This window comes from Acomys minous (genome assembly GCF_964271855.1).
Source record: "Acomys minous genome assembly, chromosome: 7".
Classification (NCBI taxonomy): Eukaryota; Metazoa; Chordata; class Mammalia; order Rodentia; family Muridae; genus Acomys; species Acomys minous.
Window position 1 is genome coordinate 97,956,722 of NC_140488.1, and position 23,233 is coordinate 97,979,954.

The 23,233-nt window shown below is 38.4% G+C and overlaps 1 protein-coding gene across 5 annotated transcripts in view; it reads right to left on the reverse strand.

The window, feature by feature from the left end:
* Positions 1–23,233, reverse strand: part of OFD1 (OFD1 centriole and centriolar satellite protein) — a 49,669-nt gene that overhangs the window by 26,308 nt on the left and 128 nt on the right. For 2 of the 5 annotated variants that reach the window (XM_084788489.1, XM_084788486.1), the window contains exons 1-8: positions 22,899–23,222; positions 22,635–22,733; positions 10,538–10,738; positions 8,375–8,443; positions 8,263–8,293; positions 5,223–5,330; positions 1,576–1,712; positions 1,089–1,262 (exon numbers count right to left, since the gene is read on the reverse strand). In XM_084788489.1, coding sequence (XP_084644615.1) covers positions 1,089–1,262; positions 1,576–1,712; positions 5,223–5,330; positions 8,263–8,293; positions 8,375–8,443; positions 10,538–10,738; positions 22,635–22,733; positions 22,899–22,907 — 828 coding nt within the window. In that variant the 5' untranslated portion in view covers positions 22,908–23,222. Of the gene's footprint in view, positions 1–1,088; positions 1,263–1,575; positions 1,713–5,222; positions 5,331–8,262; positions 8,294–8,374; positions 8,444–10,537; positions 10,739–22,634; positions 22,734–22,898; positions 23,224–23,233 lie in introns of those variants that run through there. The other 3 variants (XM_084788488.1, XM_084788487.1, XM_084788490.1) reach the window with 3 other exon arrangements.

Genomic DNA, 23,233 nt, shown 5'->3' on the forward strand with positions numbered 1-23,233 from the left:
TTCTCAGGGAGAGATGTGGACAAGCATCCAAAGGCAAGATGGTGCCATAAGCTTCAACTCTTTCAGGTAATATTAACTAAAATGGGGATCTTGTCAGATACTTATGTTGAAAATAAAGTTGTTAGTCTAAACATAACCCAGTATTTTAAACATCTATGCTTATTTTCATAGATTAGTCTAATTCCCAGATAGGCTAGGCACAAAGCAGAGGGGTTCTATATAATGCTGGATACCACATCTTATAGAAAATCCTGAGCAAGGATAAACTCTAGGGGGAAGCATTCCTATTTTGAACATTTTCTTACAACTGCTCTGGATGAACACTGAAAAAAGTGCTAAGTCCTGTTTGACTGAAGACAGAATCTTAGCAAACAAAGAGGTTTTCCTGAAGGACATTTCTGCCTGAAATGTAACTGGGCAAGTCTGAACGCAGCCTCTTAGGCTCCTGGGTCATTTCTGAGACTGCCATGCATCCCTTCATTTCCTCCTAGGACGGGGGCCACTCACCTTCTTACCTGGTTCTCTTTGCTCTCTTCATCCCCTAGCAGAGCACCAAGGTCATTAATTCCTCAGGCTACCTTTCTCAAGTCAAACTTGGCAAAACATCATTCCTCAACCACTTTTCCCTTTCCACCCTCACAGAAAGGAGTGAATAGGTGCTCATAAATTACCAGTCCTCCCCAGAGCCAGGACAGAAACCTGTTGTCCAAGCACATGGTTTGCCCTGCCACTTCCTGGCTAATCTTTCAGCTTAGTGTTACAATGTTAACATCCTCTCTGCTATAATGAGCTGCTCCCCCTCCTCCATAGCAACTATTTACTTCTAAGCCTCTCCTTAAAGCCCCCTCTCTCCTGACAAGATAGAGCCTGTTTGCTGAGTGTCTCCAGGCCCAGTGTGGACATTCACCACAGTTCTTTCTTTTCCACCACTGCAAAGTCTACAAGAGCTTGTCTTCTCTCTGCACTCTTAACAGCAGTTCCATCTGCTCCTCTAGAGCCTTGTTCTATTAGTTGTCCTTTCTGGATCTTAAAGGAAGCTATTAATAGCAGCAGGACACAGCCACCCATAAATTGTGTCCAGGTATTACCTCTCGGTGCTTTTTAATTCTTTCCAGAGCATTCTTTTCCTGAGAAATCAGGGCTTCATTTTTTGCTTGACAAGTTCTTTCAAATTCATTCCGGAATGCAGCCAATTCCTTTTCATACTTTCTTTTCTCTTCCATCTTAACTTTTGTTATTTCAGCTTCTCTAAAATGCTTCAGCTATGAATTGAGCACAATTAATTGAAAAATTACCTAAAACACAGTACAAATTTACTCTGCATTCGATTTAATAATATTCTGCCCAAAATATACCTTCATTTTTAGTTCATTCACTGTCCTATAGGATCCAGTAAAAAAAAAATGTAAACAAATGATATCAATGGAGATTACAAAAAAAAGCCAATGTGTGTAACAGTGTGTCACTCCATTTTTTAATGAAAAGTTCTAGATGTCTCCCCACATACATAAGGTAAAGACAGGAGAAGATAAGTGGGAGTGGCTCTCATTAACAGCAGGAAGAACTACAGCTTACCTTTTGACACATTTCTACCTGAAGCTGGTGTTGTATTTCTTTCTTATATTCATTTAACTTTGTCTCTAAAGATTCTAGCTTGGGACGATGAGGAAAAGCTTCTGCAAATTGATCATCAATGAGCTGAAACTTCTCGGCTATTAAAAAAAATAACACATTCAATTAGGAAATATAAATCAACTCAGTAAGGTATGCAAGAGGCCCAAAGTAGACTATACTAAAAGGGAAGTATAAAAATGTCTGCTACCGCTGGGCACACTGTACAATGCCTGCAATCCCAGCACTCCTGGAAGCAGAGGCAGGTGGATCCCTGTGTTCAAAGATCCAGGTATGTGATAAACAAGTATAATACAAAATGTCATAGTAGCATCTATGTAGGCGAATATTCACTGCAACATTGTTTCAACTGTTCTGCATGTTTAGAAATATTCATAATAAATTGGGAGGGTGGCAACAAGTACAAATCAATCTCTTCTCAGTTTCTAAGTGCAGAATGCTTGAACTGGCCTTAAAAGTTTACATATGCTCACCCGGACTTTCAAAGTGTAAAAGTTATGTACTTCGACTCTTGAATTTTACAGATAGGAAACAAATGGCCATAGAGTTTGAGTGACTTCCAGAGAGGGTTAAGCAACTATAGCACAACCAGGCTCAACTCAAGGCCTGTTGCCTTTCTCATGCCAGATTTCTTTCCAGGAGGCCCTTGGCCCTCAAACCAACCATGAAGCAGAGGGTAAACCTGAACACAGAGTACAATCTCATGCACAACCACACACACCCACACACCCACACACCACCACCACCACCACAAGTGCAGACATGAGAAGAAAGGGATAGATTAAAATATTGAGTGTTTGTGGCAGGCATAATTGTGGACATGCTTTTCCAGCCACTTCACTTATTTTCCAAATGAGCCATAACCACACAGTCTGACACAGGACTTCCTGGCCACATGTGGTCACTGAATATTTGAAATGAGACCAATCAGAGTTGAGATGTGCTCTAGGTGAAAATGACACACTGGGTCTCCAAGAATTGCTACAATATATGTAAAATAACTCATTAATATTTTTAACTGAGTACTAGCTGAAATATTGAAAAGTTTTGGGTTAAATAATTAAAATGAATTTTACCTGTTTCTTCTCATCTTTTTAAATGTAGCCACGAGAAAATTTCAAAATTATCTATGTGCTTTTTATTACTGGAAATCTCTCCTTTGCAATGAATACATAATATTTTGCTAATGGTATTAAAACTATACTTGAGCCTAGTTGTAGAATATAGCTTTGCAAATGATGAATTCCTCATCTTCCTATAAGTTGAGGATGAGCCAAAAAGTTAATTAAGCACATCGATATAAATAACTGCTTTCCATCTCTTTTGACACAAAACCAAAAGATAGTGTTCTCCTTTGCTTTCTGTTGCTGTGATCAGCACTGTAACCAAAAGCAACTAGGGAAGAAAAGGGTTTATTTTCAGGTTATACTCCAAGTCACAGTCTGTTACTGAGGGAAGTCAGGCAGGAACTCCAGCAGAAATACAGAGGAATGTTTCCTGCTTTGTTCCTTGGCTCATGCTAGCGTTTATATACAGCTCAGGACACCAACCTAGATAGTGCTGCCATAGTGGGCTGCACCCTCCCACCCTCCTGTGGGGATCAAAATAATTCCCCACAGACAAGCCCACATTCCAATCTGATGGAGGCAATTGCTCAATTAAGGATCTTCTAAGGCAACTCTAGGTTGTGTCAGGTTGACAATACAAACTGGTCAACACAGGTGGGAGAATACTATAGAAGGTGCAAAATCTATAGGCCTTGGACCTTGGACTCTACTCAAATGGGGATTTTCAAGTTGCTCTCCCCTCTGAGGACCTCAGTTTCAACTATAAAGTGAAATGATGGGGAAAAGACTTCTCTAACTCTTTGCAAAGTTTGTAACATACTGAGCTAGTTTGAATAAGAATGCCCCTGCCATGGGCTCATATAGTTGAATGCTTGGCCATGAGAGAATGGCATTATTTGAAAGGACTGGGAGGTATGGCCTTGTTGAAGGAAGTGTGTTCACTAAGGATGGGCTTTGAAATTTTAAAAACCCAAGCTCACTCCAGGGGCTCTCTTCTATTTCCTGCACATCTGGATGTAGAACTCTCAGCTACTTATCCAGCACCATGTCTGTCTGTGTGCCGCCAAGCTCCCCATCATGATGACTGTGGGCTAAACCTCTGACACTGTAAGCAAGCCCCAATCAAATCCATTTCTTCACAGCACTAGAACACTGACCAAAACATATACTAATTTAATGGCTATAAAATAAAGTCAGAAGGCATGAGATTTCCTAGTTAATAGAGGTTAAACTACATAAGTAAGGAAAAACCTGAGTCTTGAGAACTCTGCAAGACTGACCAGTGTAGCCCTGATTTGATAAATTATGACAGTGGAAAGCAATTCCTGGTTGCTCCGGCAAAACAACTCCGGGAAAAAAATGAATTTCCTTTTTTTTTTTCCCTGCTCAGAATTTTAATGGCAATCAGAATTACAAACTACTTTTCAGGCTTAATAGGTATAATTCCTTGTCATATATGGAAATAAGATATTTAGTTTGTATTAGAACAGTTATTGAGATGGTAAGTAATACAACAAAGTTACAGCCACAGAATGTTTATCCAGGAATTGAAATTTGATAACCTGTAGAAAGAATTCTCCTGCTGCACATCTGCATTTGAAGATGAGCAATGTACCTACACATTTCAGACTAATTTCATTTCCATCCCTATATGCCATCTAGTAGTTTATATAGACACCCTTAATTCTTTTTATATCTTTTTTAAGTTATTTTATTTTTGTACATATGCATTTATATTATTACATATATATACAATAGGTAACATTTATATAATTCCTGATTGTGTCACGGTTCTTCTTGCCATAGGTAATCTACTGTGTATATGTGTAATAATATAAAAAATGAATTTCTTTGTCATCTATATACAGGTAGCATTTTTGCTATCGGGGATAAAAAAAATCACATAATATGATAAATAAAGGGTTGGGGGGGGGGTTGTTTTGTTTTTAGGTTTTTCGAGACAGGGTTTCTCTGTGTAACAGCCTGGCTGTCCTAAACTCACTTTGTAGACCAGGCTGGCCTTAAACTTACAAAGATCTACCTTCTTCTGCTGGGATTAAAAGCATGTGCCACCACACCTGAGCTAAATAAGGTAATTTTCTTCTCCCAAAAACCAAACAAGGCCAAGTGAGGTAGTATACATCTGTAAATACCAGCATTCAAAGGAGGCAGAGGCTGGACAATCAAAAGTTTGAGGCCAGCTCCATCTACATAGTGAATTCAAATCCAGCCAGTGCTATATAGTGAGACCTTGTTTGAAAAATGGTCAGGTGGCCAGGTGTGGTGGCGCATGCCTTTAATCCCAGCATTCTGGGAGGCACAGGCAAGTGGATCTCTATGAGTTCGAGGCCAGCTTGGTCTACAGAGTGAGTTCCAGGACAGCCAGAGCTATACAGAGAAAGCCTGTTTGAAGAACCAAAAAAAAGTCAAAGAAATAGAAAAATAATCAAGTAAAAACAAAATCCAAAAATTATAACAAGATACCTAGCAGAATTGAAGCAAGAAGGCTATAATTATAATTACCCAGGGACACTTTGCTAGGAAATGTGGCGCTGGTCTGAGTTTCCACATCACAGCTCTCTTTAGCTTGATGATATTCTGCCAACTCCTTTAAGAAACTCATAAGAAAACCTAAAAGCATAGCATACATAGTTTTGTTTCAGAACATCATTCAACCATTTCTTTATTGTTTACGAGTCTTGTTTTAGAGCATTATAATTTATTACCGAGGAAAGATCTTTCTAAGCATGATATAAAGCTTAAAAAGAATACAGAGATTGTTATAAGCACAAAAATATAAATTTACATATGGTATAAAATAAAGTGAAAGACAAAAGATATATTGGGAAAGATTCTGCAGTACAGAGAAGTCTCACTGTAATGTCAAAGAACTCGTATAAGTCAATAAAAAAAATAGGAAAAGGCATGGACAAAGTTAACAGGAAGAAAATTTAAATGGAAAATAAACATGAACATTTTTTAAATATTAAACAAATGCGCAGAGACACATAAATAAATGCAAACTAATAACAAAAACATTTTCTGCATAACACTAAGATTAAATTGCTGATAATGTCAAGTGCTGCTGACATGGGAATCTAAGGGAGTAAGTAATTTATCAGTGTCTCCATACATTCCAAATGCACATTATTTTAACCTAATTATTTTGAGTTACACTGCTGTACTACCTTTCAGTAAGGGCAAAGTATGCATGATGCACACTTATTACTTCTCATAGCAAAAAGCAAACACCTGAGTCTCTATCAATAGGGAGTTAAATATGTTTGTTAAAAATGGTCCAAACAGGGCTGGAGAGAGGGCTTAGAGGTTAAGAGCACTGGCTGTTCTTCCAAAGGTTCTGAGTTCAATTCCCAGCAACCACATGGTGAATCACAACCATCTGTAATGAAGATCTGGTCCCCTCCTCTGGTATGCAGGCAAAATACTGAATAAATAGTAAATAAATAAATCTTTTAAGAAATAAGATTTCTCCTTCATCAGCCATGTTACACTCAATCTTTTGTCCCTCTCTACTAAAGATCTTCAAATTCTATTCCCACAATTGCTGCTTCCTTTACATATGTAGAGACATATGGAAACCTCACAACTTTCCCTTACAAACACATGCCTTCTCTATCTAAAATCAAACACAAACTACTTAAATTCTCAATCCTAATAGGAGTCAGTTGTCTCCTTCCAGCATGTAGATCCTGGAGATGGAACTCCCGAAGTCAGGCTTGGCAACAGGCAACGTGTTGAGCCATCTTACTAGCCCAAATTCCCACTCTAACAGTGAGAAAGTTGGCTCTTGCTACCTACTTGCTACCTATAGACTTACTGGAACTGCAATTTCATAACTATCACTAAGTCCTCACAATGTAAGTAACGATCACCTACAGTCCAATTCCTTCAGCTGTTAGGTTCCACTAATTTCCAAAGTTAGGAGGTGCAGTACTCTCCAAGCCCAAGTGAGAACATTATAGTACACTGGTCACAGTCTACATTCCATCCAGAGACCACCTAATATCCTAAATTTGAATTGTAGTTCTCCTTGTACTGATTTTTGCCAAAATTAACAAATGGCTAATGGTTAGCAAAGAGCTCTCCAAATTTTGGCACTCGGATGCTCAATTTCTCTGGGTTCCCAACATTTATTGGATTAAGCTGGTAACAGGTGTTAGATATTTTTTTAACCAGAAACATTTAAGTAGACTATGGAAGCATGGGCAATAATAAATGATAACATAAATATCTATAGTAAACTGCATTATTCAAAAATATTGCTTCAATCTTCAAATTTCCTTCTCAGTATCTTAGCAACAGCTATTAGTGGCATTGTTTAGGTCAGTGCTTTCTAATATGGCAGCCATGTGGGTAATTAAATTTAAATTTAAAAAAATCAGGTTCACTGTTCAGTCACAGTAGCCCCATTTCAAGTACCACATGAACTTGGTGGCCACCACATGAGAAAGCAGAGATAGGTAGGCATCTCCATCAAAACAAGAGTTACACTAAATAGTGTACTGCCTTGGAGTTCAGAATGTAGGATCTATCCATATACTTAACAGTGTGGAATAAAAGACAGTCATTCTTTTATTTTGTATACTAATTCACTTGTATTAAGACTACCCAACACATTATTATGTTGTATAAACAGATCCATCCTTAGCCTTTGGAAGCTGTTTTACAGTGGAATGTGGGGTCAAGGAAATTCAATAGGGATGATCTATGCTGCAGGAAGCCTAGAACATCTTGTAAGCCAATTTACTTAACCACAATGAACATCACTTCCAAGAGACCTAGCAATTAAGTCAAAGACTAGTGGCTGGTTGAAAGTAGACATGCAATTGTTGCTCATTAAGTTCTAAGCTTATGAACAGGGATGGCATGGGATGGCAAGACAAAAATCCAAACACAAAAGGACCACTGCAACATGTCACAGACTACTTAAAAAGACCAAAAGATTAACTATCAATGGAGGCTAAGTAGTCAGTTTATGTTCAAGACAGAAAGCCCATTACCCATTCTAAAATATAGTCTGGTAAACGTAACAATATACTATATGAAAGGTCATTATCATTGAGGTAATTTATCAAGAATGTATTAAAAACTTAATTTACAAAAAGGCATTGATATTTTAAAGAAACTGTTAATACATTTAATACTTCATAAATTATATTCAAGGAGGATATCTAATATACAAAGATAGTCAGCTTGTGTTACTAGCTTTTTTCAGGGGAGGGAAGTTACTGTACAAATGTTCTAAACACTGGGTAGCCTATAAATAGCATTTTCATTTGCTAAGTTCTTGACTACTGTCTGCAGTGTCCTTACTTGATTATCTAAGATTTATTAATAAGAGAAATGTGGGAGAAATAACCTATTTTTATCAAAATAACATATGAATGGTTGTTTATTTAAAAGTAAGCCATAGTCAACAAGGAAAACCATTTCAATTCTAATTAAATGCCCTCTTCTCCCTAATAACACCAAGCTTCACATTTTTATAAGAAAAGGCACATCTAAAGATCTTGCTAGTCCCCATAAAGATGAAGGCTCCTACCTTTTTGGTTTTCTTTATCAAATCCTGAAATCTGTTAAAAGAAAATATTTTACCCTTATTAATTGCTCATTTATAAGTAGCAAATCAAAGTAGATTATAAAAGCAATCTTACCAGTGATTTGTAGAGACTGGATGAGGGGTTGATTCGAATAAGCTGCAATAGATCCTGCATAGTAAATACCTTAAAGAGAAAAAAAATTTTTAAAAATTAAAAAGATTAAGTAGCCAGATTTGTGTACTAGTAAACTTAAATGATTAAGATGTTACTGAATATAAAATTAAATCTCATTTGAGATTTAATATTACAATTAACCTAATGATGCAAAAATAAAGCTTTTATGTTGTTAACAAATGACAATAAATATATTGAGGTCAAAAAGATCAAAGAGTTTTACTTTTTAACTTACATTTATTTAGTGTGTGTGTGTGTGTGTGTGTGTGTGTGTGTGTGTGTGAGTGTGTGTGTGTGTGTGTGTGTGTGTGAGTGTGTGTGTGTGTGTGTGTGTTAGGAAGGCATAAACATGATATGGTGTACATGCGGAGATCAGAGAACAATTTGTAGGAAGTAAGTTCAATCCTTCCTCCATGTGAGTTCTGGGACTCCAACTCAGGCCATTAAACCTTCGCAGCAAGTACCTGTATCTGCTAAGCCATCTTGCCTGCCCTGAAAAAAATACCTTTAATCAAGTTATTAACCTTCAAATAGTAATGAAAATGAAAGAAATGATTAAAGCCTTAGAGATAACATTCAACTATCTGGTGAACCAGTGGCTATATGAATGAATTCCAGGGCCCTTACAGTTATTTAAGAATGTAAATAAACAGCAGGTTTCATTATTCTTACAACTATGAATGACTACTGTGTGCCTGAAGTATTTCTAATCACACACCTATTCTTGATATATGTATTTGCCTACAGTATGTATTATGTACTATGCATCTATCCTTAGACCACCGATACAATGTATTTTCATGTAGTTCCCTTTAAAGAAAAGATTCTGGTTTGCATTTATATTGTTAGAAACTATTAATGATATAAACTGGTTTAATTATTACTATAATTATATGCTTATTACACAGTAACCAAAATTATAAAATGTATCATTAGAAAGAAGATGAGCTAAAAATGAATTCTTGTTTTAAGTCAGGGTCTTATTACGTATATCTGATTGGCCTGGGACTCAGCAAGCTGACAAAAAACTTGGGATTCTCCTCTGTCTATCTAGTACTCAGATTACAGATGTGTACCATCAGGCCTAGCTTAAAAAATAAGGTGCTTATGCTGACAAGTTGAATATAATTGTTAATAAAATACAACATATTTAAGATTCAACCTTTTATAAGAATACTAACATTGTATTCATTAAAACTTTTGGACAATTACAAACAATAACAAAAAACCCAACGAGACAACACCAGGAATGAATCCTAGTATAAAAGATGGCCTTAAATGACAATTAGCATCATTGATTGCAGCTAATGTATCCCTAGATATGAGATATTGAGTATGGGACTCTGTGCCCGGGGAGTGAGGGAGAATATTTGAAAATGCTCAATTCTATTGCAAACCTAAAACCGTTCAAGAACAAAATGGTATCTTAGATACTATACAAATACTGAGAAGGTTTGTTAAATATGACTTTAAAGTAATTAACAAAATGGGACTATTAAATTCAACAGTGACACGAACTAGTTAAAAATCACTAGAAGAGTAACTAAACCAGGAGACATGTGCTTTTATATTTGAGAACTTTATAGATTTTCTTAAATTATGCATTTTGCACTTATCTTATGTAACTACAAAAGAAAAAAATATCTGCAGCAATCTAAGAGGAACACATGTGAGAAATCAAAATGTTCTGCCCTGCAATGCTATTTAGAAGCTACTGACTGTGTGCAAATCAAAATTGCTTCTTCACCTGTCTACAGTCAAGTCAGATTTGAAACACTGGTGCCAGTACCAGTTTCACAGTCAACATTATAGAAAGGCAGAAACCACATTGAATGTAACATCACTTTTCGCTCCAAAACAGTATCACTATTTTACAATAACAACAACAACAAAACAAACAAACAAAACAAAACAAAAACAGAAATACCAAAGCATTAAACAGTCACATTTGGTACTCGTTTATTATCTAACAAATGTTTGTGCAGAGATGTCATCAACAATGAATACAAAAAAATGACAGGACAAACAGAGCAATTATGCAGCACTTCCCAGTTATTAGAGGAAGAAACTATTAAGAGAAAATTCAAAACCACTAGGCTTTACCTTTTCTTTTGCCAAACCACTTTCCGGAAAGAAAACAGAAAGTGAATATTCATAGCCACATCTTTGTAAGTGATCTGCCACCAGTGAATTAGAAGCACCTATTAGAAGGGAACTCCCTTCCACTGAAATGGATGGAGGCTTCACTTCTCCACTCAGTACAGGATGTATCAATTCATGAATTAATTGGTTCCGGAGTTGTGTCTAGTGTGAAAATAGGAGGGGGGAAAAAGACAAAAGGAGATACATTTCACTAGAATAGAAATATACACATATCTGTCACATTAATTGAACTCTTTAATTTTTGGCTGTCCTGGACTAACTTTGTAGTCCAGGTTGGCCCGAACTCACATAGATCCACTTGCCTCTGCCTCCTGAGTGCTGGCATTAAAAGCATGCACTACCACCGCCTGGCTCGAGCTCTTTAATTTTCAAAATGACTCTGGATCCATAGGCAGAAGATAGCAATCACTTCCTTCACAATGTGTCTTACCCTTCAGCGGACTTGGGCAAAAACTTTCTTTCCCCAGATCCCACCCATACCCACTGTCCATAGATCATAACTTGACTTTTTTAAAAGCAATTTCAGCTGCTTGTGATCAAGAAATCAAGTCAAAGGGAAAATTCTGCCACTTCATGCCAATTGTGGATTGTGGTAGTCTATGAAAGAAGTACTGGCTCAATCCAGTTCATTGGCCATATTGATCAAAATAAAACTTAATTCTCCACGCCCTGGGACAGGGCTACTCTGCATAGCCCTGGCTGTCCTGGAACTCATTCTGTAGACAGATCAGTCTGGCCTCAAACTCAGAGATCTACCTGCCTCTGCTTCCCAAGTGCTGGGATAAAAGTCGTCAGCTCAGAATTTAGTAAGGTTTTTTTTTTTGGGGGGGGGGTCAGTTCAAGACAGGGTTTCTCTGTGTATCCTTGACTGTCCTGGACTCGCTTCGTAGACCAGGCTGGGCTCCAACTCACAGAGAACCACCTGCCTCTGCCTCTCTGAGTGCTGAGATTAAAGGCAGGCGCCACCACACCTGGCTAGAATTTAGCTGTTAATAGAAAAATAACATACAGGAGGGAAACTAGTAGCCTTAAGAAAGCATATCAAGAATGTACTTTTAAACCAGGCAGTGGTGGTACGTGCCTTTAATCCCATCACTCAGGAAGCAGAGGCAGGTAGATCTCTGTGAGTTCGAGGCCATCCTAGTCTACAGAGTGAGTCCAGGACAGCCAAGGCTACAAGAGAAACCCTGTCTCTGGGAAAAAAATGTACTTTTGGACTGACAACACAGCTCAAAGAATAAAGGAACTTGTCATGACTCAGATGACCTAAGTCATCTGATACTTAGTGCCTCAGGTGGAGGGAAAGAACACTCTCAAAAAATTGCCTTTGAGTTCCACATATAGATGTGCACAGTCATGCACATACACACATTCTTGTTTTTAGATCTAGATAGATGTTCTAAATTAAGAGATGAGATATGACAGATATTGATTTCCATTCAGAATTTTAGAGTCAACAAGACAGGAAACATGTTTACTTCAAGTTTGCCAAATACAAACAGCCAAATCACAATGAATGTAACTTTTATATAATTCCTGATTGTCTCGTGGTTCTTCGTGGTGTATGTAGTTTATTTTATTTATGTTTAATAATATAAATGTATATGTTAAAAAAGAAACATAATAAAATATTGAAAAAACTGGAAAGAAAAAAGAGTGCACTATCGCATCGGGTATTCATTCACATATCAAACCACTGGAAGATAAATTTCTCACCACTGATCAATGAGGAAATGGAGGGTCGAAGTAGATAATTTTCATGTTATAACACTTACATTATTCATTTGAATTTTAAGAAAATCTCCTAAATTAATGAGACTATTAGATGTTTAAGTAGGTTTTTTGCATATAATTTAGAGATGTACAATTGTGCTGAACTTAGCAGCAGGTTGCCTAGACTCTAGAGGTTCAGCAGGAAACAAAATCTAATCATTCATTTCATACAAGGAAGCACCAAAAGGAGTCTTTACTTTAGCCCTTTCTGCTATTCTTGACTATGGTAAAATGAGTGCTGCTAAAATCCCTTTCCTAAGAGTCAAAAACAGCATCCACCCCTCCCAATGACAAATGATGCTCCAAAGTTCACAGAGCAGTGGGTTCACAGAGCAGTGGGTGAGGTATCATGGGCAGGAGTGCAGAATCCCTGAAAGGAGCAACAAGGAAGGTCTGCACCCAGCATAACTCCCCCATCACTGCACAGATGAAGACTCATCTTCTAGTGTTTCCCCAGTCTATGCACTGTGGCCCTTCCCCCCAGAACAGGGAGGGCCATGTGCAATTAGGGTAGAACTGTAATTAGGTTAGGGAGGAGTGGCTCGATAGTCAAGGGAGGGTCCCCATGATCCTTCCCACCCTACTTTTAGGAAGGAATATCAATAGTCAAAACGCCCAGCTGCAATGATCTTTTGTAAGCAGGCCCAGCTCAACTCCTGAAGACGGTGGGAATTTGCACAATAATGGTATACATAAGTGCCATAACAGAACAAAGCATATTATGTATCCAAAATCCTATACTTAAAAAGACATTTACACTGAACAAAATATACATGCTTGGCATCATCTACAATTCACAACCTGAAATAACAGAGCAAGAAAAAGAAGAAAGAAGAAAGAAAAAGGGAGAGTGCAGCACCATTCACCAATCAAACTAGAAGTAGCTTAATTAAATTAGTAATATTCTGGGAAGTGATATATTCAGTGCCAGCTTAATTAATAGAATTTAGGATTTCTTGCCTAAAAGAAAAATTGTGTTGGTAGCACACTAGAAAGAAAATAAGAGCAGAAAAACTGACGTGGCAATTATAAATGAATTGCCATCTTGACAACCACAAAAAACAAAAGGCACTTGCTAGGAGTAACAAAGCTGGCTTGGGGCTTCCCAGAAGCCAGGGAAATCTGTTCAAAGTAAGATTTCACAGGTTCGAGAGATAGTTCAGGCAATAAAGTACTTCACCTTACAAACATGAAGACCTGAGTTTGATCCCCCGAACCCACATAAAAAGCATAGTGAAATGATAAACAATTATAGATCAGTGCTGAGGAAGTGACGACAGGAAGATCCCTGGGGCTCACTGGCCACACAGTCCACCTGAATTAGAGGAGAGCACCAGATTCAATGAGGGACCCTGTCTCAAAAAACGAAGAGAGTACAACCACTTTGGAAATCAATCTAGTGCTTTCTCAGGAAATTGGGAATAACTCTACCTCAAGACCCAGTCATACCACTCCTGGGAATATACCCGAAAGACGCTCCACCGTACAAGGACATCTGCTCAACTATGTTCATAGCAACCTTATACATAAAGCCAGAATCTGGAAACAACCTAGATTAGATGTCCATCAACTGAAGAATGGATAAAGAAACTGTGGTACATTTACACAATGGAATACTACTCAACTATTAAAAACAAGGACATCTTGAAATTTGCAGGCAAATGGATGGAACTATAAAAGATCATCCTGAGTGAGGTAACCCAGATCCAGAAAGACATGCATGGTATATACTCAACACATAAGCAGATATTAGGCACATAATACATGATAACTACACTACAATACAGAGACTGATGCACCAACCAAGGACCATGGATAATGTAAACCTAGACCCTCTGCTCAGATGTGGATCCCATATATAGGGAGTAGGGACTACATCTGACATGGACCCCCAACTTTGATCACTTCCCTGTGGCAAGGCAGCCTTGCCAGGCCACAGAGGAAGATGATACAGGCAGTACAGATGAGACTTGATAGGTAGAGGTCAGATATTAGGGAAGGAGGGCTCCCCTTTCTGAGGACCAGGGGAGGGAGGGAGAGGGGCTGAGGGAAGGAAGGGGATAGAGAGGGGCTGAGGGAGGGGGATACAACTGGGATGTAAAGAATTACAGAACAAGCAGGTAACTTACATTGCTAATCTCACTACATGGGAATAGCTCTAAGACTGGCTGAGACATGAATGTCTATGCATAGACAATGCTTCTTTTTTTAAAGATTTATTTATTTTATTTATTGTGTATGAGTGCTTTATCTGCAGAAGAGGGTATCAAATTACATTATAGATGGTTGTGAGCCACCATGTGGTTGCTGGGAATTGAACTCAGGACCTCTGGAAGAGCAGGCGGTGCTCTTAACCACTGAGTCATCTCTCCAGCCCCCTAGACAATGCTTCTTATTGACAAAAGAATCCCTGTGAATTATTAGATGCCATTCTTTGTGTGGCACAAATGAAGATTTACAGATGCCTTATTTTTGCACATATAAAGAACAGAAAACCAGCCTTAATTGTTCTGTGCATCATGCACACCTTATACATTTATAATTTTAGGACTATATAATGCTTGTGAGAAATTATGTTTTCAGAACAAAAGAAACGGACACTGACACTGGATCAGACCTAACAGGATTCATTCTTCTCAGCATGCTGGACGCTGACATCCTGCATATGTCATGTTCCAACACCAAGTGCTTCAGTTGCTGTGCCTTATCAGAACAGGACAGCTCGTAAGACAGCTTCCAAGACCTTCCGATCCCAATTGGTCCAGCATTTCAGACTGTCACACACAGGACTTCTATTAAGCCTGGAATTTCTCAACATGTAGAAACTGGACCACAAATGCTATTCCTAGCTTGTTTAACCATTTTGCCCAATTTTATTTGGGCCCTTACAAAGGTATAATCCATCCCAAATCAGCTGAAAGAAACTTTAAGAGAACGACTCCCTATTTCCCTTAAGGGGGGTTGAGTAGGTTTTTGGTTGCTTTCTTGGGTGGTAGATGCTTATTTTCTTTTTTGTTTGTTTGTGTTTTTTTATTTTTTAAAATTTTTTATTAATTTATTCTTGTTACATCTCAATGGTTATCCCATCCCTTGTATCCTCCCATTCTTCCCTCCCTCCCATTTTCCTCTTATTCCCCTCCCCTATGACTGTTCGTGAGGGGGACTTCCTCCCCCTGTATATGCTCATAGGGTATCAAGTCTCTTCTTGGTAACCTGCTATCCTTCCTCTGAGTGCCACCAGGTCTCCCCCTCCAGGGGACATGGTCAAATATGAGGCACCAGAGTTCGTGTGAAAGTCATACCCCACTCTCCACTCAACTGTGGAGAATGTTCTGTCCATTGGCTAGATCTGAGTAGGGGTTTAAAGTTTACCGCCTATATTGTCCTTGGCTGGTGCCTTAGTTTGAGCGGGACCCCTGGGCCCAAATCTGCCTATCATAATGTTCTCCTTGTAGGTTTTTAGGACCCTCTGGATCCTTCTACTTTGCTATTCTCCCATGCTTCTCAGACTCAAATGGTATATACTCACATATCTGCATACTAGCCCAAGGGGCATGTCCCATGAAAGTCTTCACTTACCAGGAAACTGGGGCAGAGGGGAGGACATCCTATTGGGACTCTAGAGTAGATGCTTATTTTCAATGGGAGTTGGTTATAAGTTATTATTGGTCTTATTTAGAGAGAACACAAGGTTGGACTCAGGGATGTGTCTCTTCTCCTTTATCTTACATTCTTAGGTTTGGAAATAGGGGTTAAAAAGAAAGAAAGAGGAGTATAGAAATATATATGGAAGATGAAACAAAAAGTAGATTAGTGAATCTACTTTTCAACTTAACGCCTTAATTGTTACTCACAACGCTATTTTTAATTCACTGGTGTAGAATTTTGTATATAGAGGCAAAATAAGTTTAATTTTAGATACAGTGGTACAGAATTCAAATATAAGATTATTTTTCACACACATTATATATACTTCTACTCTAATATGTGGTACTGTACCCATACAACTCAACTATAATACACGGTTTATTTCCAATAGCTTGAAAGTGCTATTGCAGGCTGCTATGGATCCGTAAATTATACAAGTTAATTGTTAGTTGATCACCTCATGGTCATATCTATTTTTATCACAAGAATATATATCCTAGGTCTAACAAATAGATATGATTCTATAGAAAGGTAAAATACTTAGATAAGGTCTTCAAAAACCTCAGAGACCTACAGAATATGGCATTTTAACATGTTCTTATTATTTTAAAATACATTTACAATGAGACAGGTTAACTCCTGGCAACACCCAGCCTACCTCAAAGAAGATGAGCATCAAAGAACCTCCTTATGGAGATGGCTTCAAATGTGGCAAACAAGCCACTGGGAAAAAGTCTGCCTAAAAATGGGCAAGCTTGGATGCAGGCAGAGTAAATGGCAAAACTCTGCCAAGACAGGGTAAACAAGTCCTCAATAATTCCTGCCTCACAAGTATGTCTGTCAGCTATATTGGGCCAGAAGGGTGAAGGTGTTTTAGAGTTTTGGGTGACTGTTCAGGTAGCAAACTGTCTCTGTCATCTTCTCATCTGGGAAGCTGCTAACCTGCACTCCTTGTATTCTCAGGTAATTAATTTTATTCCTTCTCTGATGGGGTTGAAGACCAGATAGTTTAATTTTACAATTAAGCTTAGTTGTTTAGGGGTTAAGATGTTTTTAGGTCTAGATAGATGTTTTAGGTTGATAATGAGGAGATATGATATTGATTTACATTCAGAATTTTAGACTCACTGAGACAGATGTTTTCTTCAAGGTTACCAAATACAAATAGCCAAAACACTATGAATGTAACATTTATAATTCCTGACTGTTTCATGGTTCTCCTTGCTATAGGTAGTTTATTGTATATGTGTGTAATAATATAAATGAATATGTAAAAAATATTTTTTTAAAATCCTATTTTGAAGTGAGAGAATGTTAAACAAAAAGTTTATAGGGAAAAAAACTTAACTCATTTATAGAAATCCGTTTCAAAAATATTTTGTTGGTTAGGCATGGTGGCACATGCTTTTGATCCCTTGGAGGTTAAAGTCTAGTCTACAAGAAAATTTCAAGCCAGCCATGGCTACATAGTGAGACCTTGTTTCACAAAAGAATATTTTGTTAATAGTTGCATTTTTGTCAAGTTAGACCATTTTAAATATTTATCTGACTTTCACTTTAATTGTCACATTATTTCTGGTTTTTAAATACCTGTAAAACCATGAGTAATGGATGGCAAAACAAAGAAACTTTAATAATATTGATCAGCTTTGTATCATTTAAGCACCTCAAAGAGAAATATCACTTCCCTTATCTGTTGCTTCTCATTATTTCTAAATCTTTCTGCATGTGGATTTGCCTATTCTAGATACTTTCCGTAAGTGCAATGGAATGTGATCACTTTGGGGGCTGGCTTCTTTTGGCTAACAGTACTGTAAAGGGACAGCATATATTAACACTTCCTTTTTGCTTAAATAATATTTCCATGTATGCACACACCACTTTAATTTCTTTATTCATGAGATAGTGATTGAAATTTGGCTATGTCTACCCTTTGGATGTTCTAAATGATACTTCTATAAGGTACTTAGTTTTTAATCAAGAGTCAGGAATACTTTATTATCCCTCTTGTCTGTTTTTGTATTAATACCTAAGCACATCTTGTTTTAGCTACACAATATATTAAAGGAAAAAAATTCTTTTATAAGGGCAATAAGTAGTAAGACTTTAAAAAAATTCTCCCTCAGGAGATGGCCTCATTGTGGCAAGTTAGCCAATGGATAAGAATTGTCCTTAACTAGCTGGGCGTGGTGACCCATGCCTTTAATTTCAGCACGCAGGAGGCAGAGGCAGGTGGATCGCTCTGAGTTCAAGGCCAGCCTGGTCTACAAAGGGAGTCCAGGACAGCTAAGGCTACATAGAGAAAGAAACCCTGTTTTTTTTAAGATTTATTATTTATTATTATGTATACAGTGTTCTGTCTGCATGTACACCTGCAGGCCAGAAGAGGGCATCAGATCACATTAAAGATGGTTGTGAGCCACCATGTGGTTGCTAGGAATTGAACTCAGGACCTCTGGAGGAGCAGTCAGTGCCCTTAACCTCTGAGCCATCTCTCCAGCCCAAGAAACCCTGTCTTGAAAAAACAAAACAACAACAAAACAAACAAACAAACAAAAAAAGAATTGTCCTTGCCTCTAATACAGACAGAACACTGAACAATGAGCAAAGCCAACTGCTGAGCTTTCCAAGGACAAGGTGGGAAAACCCTTCATATTACCTGGTTCACAGTAAAGTCTGTCAGATATTCTGAGCTAGAAAGCTGAAGATGATGCTCCAGTGTTATAGAGATATCTTGGGTGACTGTTCAAGAGGCCAGCAGTGTTTGTCATTTCTTAGTTTTGGAAGCTGCTTGCTCTGCATTTCCTGTTTATTCAGATAATATTTATCTTTCTAAGGTCTTTGATGGGGTTGAAGACTAAATAGCTATAGTTTTACAATTAAACTTAGTTGTTTAGGATTTAAGAAGATGTTTAAGGTCAGAAGATAGTTTTTGATTGGTAATGCAAGTTTGTATAGAAAATGATTTAGGTATAGAACTTTGGACTCACCAAGATGGGATATATTGTAGAAAACTTTCTCCAAAGTTATCAAATACTAATGGACTAGAAATTATGAATGCAATTTTAAAAGATCTTTTATTGATGCTAGAGAAAACATTAGTCAAAAAGAGAGAAAATGTTGCAGGATATTTGATCCTAATGTGATCCCTGAGATTGTGAGCTGTAAAAACCTGTCTTTTATTTGTCGTTGTTGAGCCCTAACACATGCCTTTAATCCAAGAGCTATCTGTACTCAGGATTCAATAAAGTTAACCCTAGGTCAACAGGCAGAACAAGAAACCAGCCGACAGAGATTAAAGAGTAGGAGGGACTGAGTTGAAGGGTATTTTACACAGTGTTTAGAAATAGAAAGGGTCTTTAGAGCATTAGCTTTTAACTCTTTGGCTAAAAGGCTTCTCTAGTTCTTGAGGTTTTTTGAGACGGTTTCTCTGTGTAGCCCTGGCTGTCCTGGACTCTCTTTGTAGACCAGGCTGGGCTCCAACTTACAGAGATCCACCTGCCTCTGCCTCCCGTGCGCTGGGATTAAAGGCATGCTAATTTTTATTTGCTTAGTTCAATGTCTAATATAGGTGAGTTATAACTTTTTAATAGAATTAAGTGACTTAATTCTCTCTAGTAGCTCTCTAGTCCTTGAGCTCCTCAGCAACTTGGCCTTTGTTTTTTTGAGCTTTGAGCTAGCAAGCCTTTTTGATCTTGGGTTTTTTGGCTTTTTTCTTCCTGTGCAGTCGGCTGAGCTAGTGAGCCTTTTGGGCCTTTTCCATCAGTATGTGAGCTGAGTAGGAAGGTCAGCTGGGTGCTTTCTCTGCCTCTCTGAGCTAGTAGGTTTTTCACCACACAAAGGGAGGAATTTCCTTTCGTTCATAAGACCTCAGGTTTGATCCCAACACCACATAAACAGGTGATTCAAATAACCTGGGACGTTTAAGGTCATCCTTGGTTCTATAGATAGTTCAAGGCCATTCTGGACTACGAAAACTCGTATCAAGAGGAGGAAAGTAGTTAAGAGTACCTGTTACATAATCTTGAGGATTAGAGTTTAGATCCTAGTGCCTGTGCAGCAAGGCAGCTGGGTGCAACATGAGGGATCACACAGCCTGCTCAGGCCTGTATGCACAAGTAAGCACACAAACTACTCATGTGCACACACTCAGGCAGACACAAATAAATCTTTCTTGACATAAATAAACCTTAAAAATATAGAATGAAAGGACAGTTGTCACAAAGGAGGTGGACGATTAAAAAGTATGAAGAAAAAAATGTCAGGCTTTAACACACACCTCAGAAATGGTCTCAGCTAAACCAAAAGTAAAGAAACAAGACTTGACAAGTTTAATTTAATATGTACCTAAACTGGATATAGCAGAAGATGCCTGTAATCCTAATACTAGGAAAGCTGAGGCAGGAGTTTGAGGCAGTATAGTAAGACACTGTCTCTAAAAACACAAAAATTATAACAAAACCCACAATGCAAAAGCATCCTATACGTAAATGAATTCATAGTTGACCATAAATACAAATTCTTTCAAATAATAAAATATAAATAAAGTCATTTAATTCTATTAAAAAGTTATAACTCACCTATATTAGACACTGAACTGAGCAAATAAAAATTAGCACGCCTTTAATCCCAGCACATGGGAGGCAGAGGCAGGTGGATCACTGTAAGTTCAAGGCCAGCCTGGTCTACAAAGAGAGTCCAGGACAGCCAGGGCTACACAGAGAAACCCTGTCTCAAAAAACCACAAAAAAATTAGCTAAATTTGAGAAAATAAAAATCTGCCCTGCCTTTAATGCAGTTGGGCTAAAAAACAAACAAACAAAACGAAAAAAAAACAAAAAAAGCAAGGCTTTCACAAAAGGGCTCAGATAAAGATAGCTATTAGGCAATACCAAATAAAACTAAGATGTGAAGGACCATCAAGTCTAACCTAGAGTATGACATGGCCAGAATGTAAAGACTGTCCAACATTATAGATTAATAAAGCACAATCAATCCAGGTTACATCTAGTGTCATTAATGGGTTAATGAGTTGGACATAAAAGATCAAGCCTTTCTAACATTTCAAATGTGAGAGCTGAAGAGATGGCTCAACTGCTAAAATACTTTCTGTACAACCATAACAACCTGAGTTCAATCCTTACCATACATATAAAAAGCTTAGGCATGGTAGTGCTTGTAATCCCAGCACTGGGCGGTGGAGACAGGAGGATACCTGAAGCTCAACAGCCACAGTCAGAGAGAAACTTTGTCTCAGAACACAAGGTGGATTGCTCACAAAGATACCTAAGGTAGATCTCTGCCCTATTACAGGAACATGAACACACACACACACACACACACACAGAGTAAATCAGGCTCACCTTTTCTTAATTCCTAATTCTATATGCAAATTTTCTGAAAGGCATATTGTAATGAAACATATTGAACTACTCCATCTCTTGCTGTTACCCAAAATTAAGTGGCACTAATATATATTTGCTCATTTTAATGATTCACACGCCAATATATTTTATTTGTATTTATTATCATTAAGACACTATGCAGCTGGGCTGTGATGGTGATGGTGGTGCAAACCTCTGACTCCAGCACTCAGGAGGAGGAGACAGGCAGATCTCTGTGAGTTTGAGGCCAGCTTGGTCTACAAAGTGAATCCAAGACAGCCATGGCTACACAGAGAAACCCTGTCTCTAAAAACCAAACAAACAAACACAATGCAAGACACTATGCAGTCCTGGCTGACCTGGTACTGTTTTTGAGTTTTGGGGGTTTTGTTTTTTGGGGGGAGGGGACTTTGCCCAGGCTGCCTTTCAATTCAGAGATGTGCCTGCCTCTGCTTCCCAAATGCTGGGATTAAAGGCATGTGACAACATAATATCATATTTTCAATGTAGTGCCATCCAAACAGACTCTAAAACTAGTTGCTTATTAATTCTGAAAAGTATGAACCTAAGTTAAGGGGTGTATTGTTTTTTAGTTAGCAAAGAAATTAATAGGCTTCATTTTAATGTTTTCATATATGTATTGCTATTGTGCTCTGCTCATATTCACCTTCCCATTACCCTCTCCAGTCCTCCTTCTGCTTTCACTACATATATGTAATATAGTCAAATCTAGATTGTAAAGAAAATTTGTAACACCAGCTTAGTGTTATGACGTGTTCACTATATACATATTATGTGCTATCTTAATATCAGTTCAATAGATTATATGTACTTTTATACCTGAGTATATGTTTTAAACCTGATTATATGTTCTTTTTATACCTGAGCCATTGTTACCTGCTTCCTTCTGAGCCCTCCACGGCCAGACTGAAACTCGCCATTTCAGAATGGAACTCACCACTACGATCTATATTTTCCTATTTTAGAAAGCCAAGCTCTGAATGAATTTAAAGGTGGAACTACTTGCTGTTAAACGGTTACACTTGTGGAGCGGCGCGTGCCTGTGATCCCAGCAGCTGGGAAGCTGAGGCAGACGGATCTCTGTGAGTTCAAGGCCAGCCTGGTCTATAGTGAGTTCCAGGGCAGTCAAGGCTACACAGAGAAACCCTGTCCTCGGGGGAAAAAAGTTACACTTGTGAAAGTAACGACACAGTCATGTCTAAATCTGATACCTTAAGTTTGTCCAGTATACCCCGATCCTTAAACGTCTGGTATAACTTTTTGCGCAGTTCATCTTGACTCAACACATCACACTTGAGGGACATGGTGGACTGGAAGAAAAAAAAAATGAGTTACCTAGCGGCAAAGGGGACCTAAATTTCACAAACCCGACCAGTGGCTTCCCCAGAAGCCCTAAGATGCTTAACGGTACTTTAACGAACATAAACAAGGGAATTCCTTTCTAAAAGACCCTGGGAAGTGGCAGGTGGAACTACCTGAGCCATCGTTCTCTGCTTCTTCCCGAGCTCGCCCCTCCCCACGGCCAAACTCCGTGGCCCAGGCCAGGCGGCAGGTGGAGGGGGAGCCCCTGACCTCCGAGCGCAGCCTCTGTCTCAGAAGACCCGGAGGAACAAGGGAGCTGAACATTCAGCCCATTGCTCCGGCAAGCACAAACACTTCCTCCCTCAGTTCGAAAAGGGGGGCTGGGCCGTGACCCAGGAGGGACTCTGGAAGGAAAAAAGACCGAGACCAGAAGAGGGAACCCAGAAGCGGCCGCTCAGCAGGAAGTTTTTCACTGTTCCACGCCGCTCTCCTCCCGCTCAGCTGGACC